At 55.7% G+C, this 7794-nt stretch overlaps 1 protein-coding gene across 1 annotated transcript in view; it reads left to right on the plus strand.

The window, feature by feature from the left end:
• LOC105499332 (zinc finger SWIM-type containing 4) overlaps positions 1–5901 on the plus strand; it is a 38940-nt gene extending 33039 nt beyond the window's left edge. Inside the window, exons 13-14 of the mRNA XM_011771903.3 lie at positions 1625–1706; positions 3166–5901. Of these exons, the coding sequence (XP_011770205.2) occupies positions 1625–1706; positions 3166–4025 (942 nt within the window). The 3' untranslated portion in view covers positions 4026–5901. The remainder of the gene's footprint in view (positions 1–1624; positions 1707–3165) is intronic.
• Positions 5902–7794: the final 1893 nt, after the last annotated feature.

The raw sequence follows: 7794 nt of genomic DNA on the forward strand, positions 1-7794 counted from the left end.
CTCAAAAAAAAAAATAAATAAATAAATAAAAATAAAAATTAGCCAGATGTGATGGTGCACCCCTGTAGTCCCAGCTCCTCAGGAGGCTGAGGCAGGAGGATTGCCTGAGGCCAGGAATTTGAGGCTGCAGCAGTGAGCTATGATCACACCACTGCACCCCAGGTTACAGAGCAAGAAGACCCCAACTCTAAAAGAAAAAGCAGAAAAGAAAAAAGAAATTGGGGCCAGGTGCTGTGACTCGCACCTGTAACCTGTAATCCCAGCACTTTGGGAGGCCGAGGTGGATCGCTTGAGGCCAGGAGTTCAAGACCAGCCTGGCCAACACAGTGAAAACCCATCTCTACCAAAAATTAGCCGCAGGTGGTTATGGGCGCCTGTAATTCCAGCTACTTGGGAGGCTGAGGCAGGAGAATCACATGAACCCAGGAGGTGTAGGTTACAGTGAGCCGAGAGACCACAACTGCACTCCAGCCTGGGTGACAGAGTGAGACCCTCAAAAAAAAATAAAAAAGGAAGCCGGGCGCGGTGGCTCATGCCTGTCATCCCAGTACTTTGGGAGGTTAAGGCGGCAGATCACGAGGTCAGGAGATCGAGACCACCCTGGCTAACACGGTGAAACCCCGTCTCTACTAAAAGAAATACAAAAAATGAGCTGGGTGTGGTGGCAGGTGCCTGTAGTCCCAGCTACTCAGGAGGCTGAGGTAGGAGGAATGGCCTGAACCTGGGAGGCAGAGCACGCAGTGAGACAAGATCGAACCACTGCGCTCCAGCCTGGGTGACAGAGCAAGACTCCATCTCAAAAAGGAAAAAAAAAAAAAGGCCAGGCCGGGCGCGGTGGCTCAAGCCTGTCATCCCAGCACTTTGGGAGGCCGAGGCGGGTGGATCACAAGGTCAGGAGATCGAGACCACAGTGAAACCCCGTCTCTACTAAAAATACAAAAAATTAGCCGGGCGCGGTGGCGGGCGCCTGTAGTCCCAGCTACTCAGGAGGCTGAGGCAGGAGAATGGCGGGAACCCGGGAGGCGGAGCTTGCAGTGAGCCGAGATCGCGCCACTGCACTCCAGCCTGGGCAACAGCGTGAGACTCCGTCTCAAAAAAAAAAAAAAAAAAAAAGGCCAGGCGCAGTGGCTCACTCCTGCAATCCCAGCATTTTGGGAGGTTGACGCTGGCATATCACAAGGTCAGGAGATTGAGACCATCCTGGCTAACACGGTGAAACCCCGTCTCTACTAAAAGTATAAAAATTAGCTGAGCATGGTGGCAGGCGCCTGTAATCCCAGCTACTTGGGAGGCTGAGGCAGGAGCATTGTTTGGAGGCGGAGGTTGTAGTGAGCCAAGATCGCGTCACTGCACTCCAGTCTGGATGACAGAGCAAGATTCCATCTCACAAAACAAACAAACAAAAACAAAAACAGCAAAACAACAATCCTATGAGACAGATACTATTTTATCTCCATTTTTCTAAGTAAGGAAACTGATGCCTAGAGAGTTGAGATCACTTACCCAGGTTCATTGGTTCAGCTTTAACCTCCAAGTGTTTCTGGGGTCCTCCATCTCCCAATGCCCCTCCATAGGCCAGCCCAAGACTTGGGCTAACCCCCTTCTCCCCACCCCTACCCTGCAGGTGATGCGGATGACTCTGAACATAATGACCTGGCGGCGGAGGGAGATGGTGCGCTGGCTGGTCAGCTGTGCCACAGAGATTGGTGAGAGCCCCTAAGGGGACCTGCAACCCACCTCGCTGTTCTGGTTCTGCAGAGGGCACTGAGAGAACCAGACAGACAAGAAAGAGAGAAGCAGCTGGGCGCGGTGGCTCACGCCTGTAATCCCAGCACTTTGGGAGGCCAAAGCGGGAGGATCACTTGAGCCCAGGAGTTCAAGAGCAGCTTGGGTAACATAGTGATACCCCATCTCTACAAAAAATTAAAAACTAGCTGGGCATGGTGGCACGTGCCTATAGTTCCACCTGCTTGGGAGGCTGAGGCAGGAGGATCGCTTGAGCCCAGGAGGTCAATGCTACAGTTAGCCATGATTGTGCCACTGCACTCCAGCCTGTGCGACAGAGGAAAACCCCCTCTGGGGGAAAAAAAAAAGAGAGAGAGAAGCAAGCCAGGCGTGGTGGCACACACCTATAGTCCCAACTATCGGGGGGGCTGAGGTGAGAAAATCACTTGAGCCCAGGAGATTGAGGCTGCAGTCAGCTGTGACTGTACCACTGCACTCCAGCCTGAGTGGCAGGGTGAGACCCTGTCTCTAAAAAATTGTTTAATAAAAGTAAAGAGGGCCGGGCGCCATGGCTCACCCCTGTAATCCTAGCACTTTAGGAGGCTGAGGCAGGTGGATCACTTGAGGTCAGGAGTTGGAGACCAGCCTAGCCAACATGGCAAAATCCCATCTCTACTAAAAATGCAAAAATTACCCAGGTGTGGTGATATGTGCCTGTAATACCAGCTACTTGGGAGGCTGAGGCAGGAGAATTTCTGGAACCCAGGAGACGGAGGTTGCAGTGAGCCAAGAACTCGCTGCTGCACTCCAGCCTGGGTGACAGAGCAAGACTCCATCTCAGAACGGGCATATCACAAGGTCAGGGGATCAAGACCATCCTGGCTAACAGGGTGAAACCCTGTCTCTACTAAAAATATTAACGAATTAGCTGGGCATGGTGGCCGGCGCCTGTAGTCCCAGCTACTCGGGAGGTTGAGGCAAGAGAATGGCTTGAACCCGGGAGGCAGAGCTTGCAGTGAGCCGAGATCGCGCCACTGCACTCCAGCCTGGGCAACAGAGCGAGACTCCACCTCAAAAAAAAAAAAAAAAAAAAAAAGGACAGAGAAGTAGAGACTCTTCCCCGATTCCAGCCTGTGCTCAGGGCTTGGCCAGGAGGGAATGGCCGGCCAGCCGATGGAGCTGGACAAAGGCCTAGAGACTGGCCAGGCTAATGTGGCTGCAGCGGGGTGAGGCGGGTGCAGAAAGAGGCTCCAAAGCTTAGCCTTCTACACAGGTCATTCCCACCTGGTCCAGCTGCACCCTGGTGATTTGGAAAGGAAGTTTCTGTTCAGCATGGTGTGGAGGTGGAAGTGGAGGTGACAGTGTCATGGTTAACCCACGCATACATACACATGTCTCTGCCCCCTCTCCTGATGGATTTCCCCCCTCACCTCCCACCAGGCCCGCAAGCCCTGATGAATATCATGCAGAACTGGTATTCCCTATTCACACCGGTGGAGGCGGCCACCATCGTAGCAGTGACGGGCACCACACACGCCACTCTGCTGCGACTGCAGCTGGACACACCCCGGAGGGAGGAGCTCTGGGCCTGCGCCCGCACCCTGGCCTTGCAGTGCGCCATGAAGGATCCTCAGAACTGCGCTTTGCCTGCCCTGACCCTGTGTGAGAAGAACCACTCGGCCTTCGAGGCGGCCTACCAGATCGTGCTGGACGCGGCGGCCGGCGGCCTGGGCCACGCCCACCTCTTCACTGTGGCCCGCTATATGGAGCACCGCGGGCTGCCGCTCCGGGCCTACAAGCTGGCGACGCTGGCCCTGGCGCAGCTCAGCATTGCCTTCAACCAGGACAGCCACCCTGCCGTCAACGACGTGCTTTGGGCCTGCTCGCTCAGCCACTCCCTGGGCCGGCACGAGCTCTCTGCCATCGTCCCCCTCATCATCCGCAGCATCCACTGTGCCCCAATGCTGTCCGATATTCTGCGCCGTTGGACTCTCTCGGCGCCAGGCCTGGGCCCCTTAGGGGCACGCCGGGCCACCAAGCCACTGGGTGCTGACCGGGCGCCGCTCTGCCAGCTCCTGGATGCGGCAGTCACCGCCTACATCACCACCAGCCACTCGCGCCTCACGCACATCAGCCCGCGGCACTATGGGGACTTCATTGAATTCCTGGGCAAGGCCCGCGAGACCTTCCTGCTGGCGCCCGACGGGCACCTCCAGTTCGCACAGTTCTTGGAGAACCTCAAACAGACCTACAAGGGCAAGAAGAAACTCATGCTTTTGGTGCGGGAGCGTTTTGGTTGAGGGGCAGTGGGGTGCGTGGGAGTGGGGATCCCCCTCGCCCCTGCGTCCCCCACCCTTGCTCTCCAATGAGGCCCACGTGGCATTTCAGTATTATTAAGTCAGGGAAGGAGCCCGGCTGGAGATGGGGGGCAGGGGAAGGGGCATCCTGCCACATGTGTGCCTGGGAGTGTGTGAGCAAGTGTGCAAGACTCCAGAAGCCGAAGCCATACTACCACCCAGAAGCTTAGAAGGGGTGTGTCCTTGGGCTGCTGGTATGACCCCACTTTGGGCCCCCCAAAAGCAATAGAGAAACTCCCCTTACCCAGACTGGCTTGGGCTCCAGGAGGGAAGCTGGGAGGCAGGACTTTCCAGAAATCAGCCCTCTAAATCAATGTAGCACATTTTCCCCCAACCCCACCCTGGGTGGCCAGGGGTCCTCCCCCACCCCTTACTCCTCAGGGCCCCCCGTTATGCCACCTCCAAAGTGGCTGCCCAGCCCGGACCAATGGCTCACCCCCACTGAAGGAATTGAAGAGGCCTCAGGCCTCAGCCTCATACCTCACCCCCTTATCCTCCTGTGTGGCCAGGACCCCCATTTCCTTGGGCACTAGGGTCCCAGGGTGGGCTCAGGGTTAGGGAAGTCATTGCTGCCCTCTCCTCTCACCTGCTAGTCACTGGACGTACAACTCAGGAACTGAGCGAGGCTCACACTGCCCCTCCCAACCTGGGGTGGGGGGACACAAATGAGAGAGAGCCAGAGACCCCACCCCCGATAGGGAAAGGAAAGAGACCTGCATCTTGGCGTTTTTCTGGCTCTCTTTTCACCCTTTCTCCTCCTGTCTTTCTGCTTCGCCCCTTCATACTCTGTTTTCATTTTTCCTGGCACTTACCTGCCTTTCTCTCCGCACCTAAGTCCCTGCCGCCGTCTCTCTTTGGCCATCCTTCCTTTCCCCCACCTTGACCCAGGGAGGAGAAGGGAGAACATCACCCCCCCATTTAAGGACAAAAGATCACATCATTTTGTAACTTTTTTTCTATTTATTGAACGGTGTATTATATGTCCTTTTTTTTTTTTTTTTTTTTTTTTTAAAGACTGAACAGAGCTTTTTCTTTTTAATTTTGAGACTGGGGTGTGTCTCCCACCCCGTTTCCTCTACAAAAAAAAAAAAAAAAAAAAAAAAAAGACCTCATTTCTGGGTGCAGCGTCAAGCAAGGGGTGGGATGGGAGCGACTGCTGGCTTCATTCCATGGTACTTACGTAAATATTTCTCTTTTTATTGTCTTGCTCTGTTGCCCAGGCTGGAGTGCAGTAGCACGATCTGGGCTCACTCCAACCTTCTGCCTCCCAGGTTCAAGCGATTCTCCTGCCTTAGCCTCCGGAGTAGCTGGGATTACAGGCATGTGCCACCACACCCGGCTAATTTTTGTATTTTTAGTAGAGACGGGATTTCGCCATGTTGGCCAGGCTGGTCTCGAACACCTGACCTCAGGTGATCTGCCCTCCTCAGCCTCCCAAAGTGCTGGGATTACAAGCGTAAGCCACCGCGCCAGGCCTTATGTAAATATTTCAAAACAGGGATGGACAGCTCACCATGAGGGAGCACAGGGCCGAATGCGTTACCGATGTCATTTAATTGTCACCACAGCCCTATGAGTTGGTAGGATTATCTTTTCCATTTTACAGATGAGAAAACTGAGGTTGCAAAGTGGAAAGAAAAGGCACCCAGCGGCTGGGTGTGGTGGCTTACGCCTGTAATCCCAGCACTTTGGGAGGCCAAGGCGGGCGGATCACGAGGTCAGGAGATCGAGACCATCCTGGCTAACACGGTGAAACCCCGTCTCTACTAAAAATACCAAAAAAAATTAGCCGGGCGTGGTGGCGGGCGCCTGTAGTCCCAGCTACTTGCGAGGCTGAGGCAGGAGAATGGCGTGAATCCGGGAGGCAGAGCTTGCAGTGAGCCGAGATCGCGCCACTGCACTTCAGCCTGGGCGACAGAGCGAGACTCCGTCTCAAAAAAAAAAAAAAAAAGGGCACCAGCTAGGACGTTTGATTTAGGACCTGGTTGCAGCCACTGACCCCTTCCCACCCCTGGCTGCAGGGCCCTTGAGCCCCTGGGAAGGGTCAAGATGGGGGTGGGGAGCGCCCTGGCTCCAGACACCAATATTGGAGGTCCTTGTCTCCAAATTGCTGAGAATGGGAGGCTGTGGCAAGTGTTGGGTGCAGCTGGATGTGGAAGACACCCCGAGTTTAGACTCGACCTCGGTGGGCGGGGCGCTGGCCAAGAGAAGAAAAACGGAGTGGGCGTGGACGCTCGCCAGGGGACGTGGCCAGGGCGTGTCTGGGATCTTGCACCACTGAAGAGGCTCCCAATCGCCAAATAGAGTGAGGGATCCAAGGAACGTCGAGAAAGCCCGTGGTTGTGTAAAGTCCCTGGCTCCCCGAAAAGCAGTTTCCTCGGGGCCTTCCTCTCTTTTGGACGAATGGAAGTACTGTGTCTGGATCACTGTCAGAGCCGGGGCAGGAGAGGACAGAGGCTTTCCGGAGTGGCGGGGCCAGCCGCTAGAAGGTGGAGCCCACAGTCGGGGGCGGGACTTTGGCGGCGCTGGGCACGGGGATTGGCTTTTGACACCGCCCCTCCGCTCGAGTGGACCAATCGGAGACGGCCCCACCTCCTGCCCCGCCGCGCGTAATCCCGCAGGTATGTGCGGGCGGACCCGGGACTGCCCCGCGCGCTCCGTGGCGCCGCCTGGAGGTCTGGGACGATGGAGGTGGGTGGAGAGCCCGGAGTGCACCCCCTTGTGGTCCCTGCCGCCTTTGGATCTGGGGGACTCTTTACTGTGCCCCTCAGGTGTCACTCACCCACGAATGTTCCCAGGTACCTAGGGCATCACGCAGGTCCCAGCCACATCCAAATGTCCCCCTTAAGAACTGGGGTTTCCTTCATGTCACATCCCTCAAACCCAAGTTCCCCCCCAGCATTCTCAGATACCAGGCACCCCAAATCTTCCCCTGAGGCCCGAGTAATCCCGTAGGTCCAAGTTGCCCCCAAATGTCCCTAGCTCAAGACCCTCAAATCCTAGTTATCGCCACATGTCACCCCTCAGGCCCAGCGTTTCCCTCAGGGTCACCCCACCACCACCACTTCAGATCAGCTTCCATCCTCCCTTGATCAGCGATGTGAAAATCTCTCCAGTCTAGGGTTTCCCTCATGGTCACCCCACAATCCAGGACACCCCCAAGGTCACCTTTCCAAGCACGGGGCACCCTGCTGCTGTCCTCAGAGCAAGTGGGGTAGGGATGGGCAGGCAGGAGCCCAGAGTGCCAAGCCAATCAAAAGCTGAAGCCAATCAAAAGCTGAAAGCGATGGGAGGCAGGAGTGAATCACAGACCAGACCTTCAGGAATGAAGTCAGGGCAACTTTTATTTACTTGAACAACAGACATGACACACAACACGATCTCTCCTCTCCATCCCATCCCAAGCAAGCTTCTGTCCACGCCTACCCAGGGTGGGGAAAAGGACAACGGCCTAGCCCCGATGACCTGGCGGACTTCATTGTGCCTCCTCAGTCCCATCCAGAAAAAAGCCTCCTCCCATCTGATTTCAAGGTAATGGAGAGAGACCAGGCACGGTGGCTCACACCTGTAATTCCGGCGCATTGGGAGGCAAAGGTGGGAGGATGGCTTGTGGCCAGGAGTTCCAAAACAGCCTGGGCAACATAGTGAGACCTGTTCCCCCGCATCTCTACAAAAAATTTAAAACACTTAGCCAGGTGCGGTGGTGCATTTC

Source organism: Macaca nemestrina, chromosome 20 (genome assembly GCF_043159975.1).
Source record: "Macaca nemestrina isolate mMacNem1 chromosome 20, mMacNem.hap1, whole genome shotgun sequence".
In the NCBI taxonomy this organism is placed as follows: Eukaryota; Metazoa; Chordata; class Mammalia; order Primates; family Cercopithecidae; genus Macaca; species Macaca nemestrina.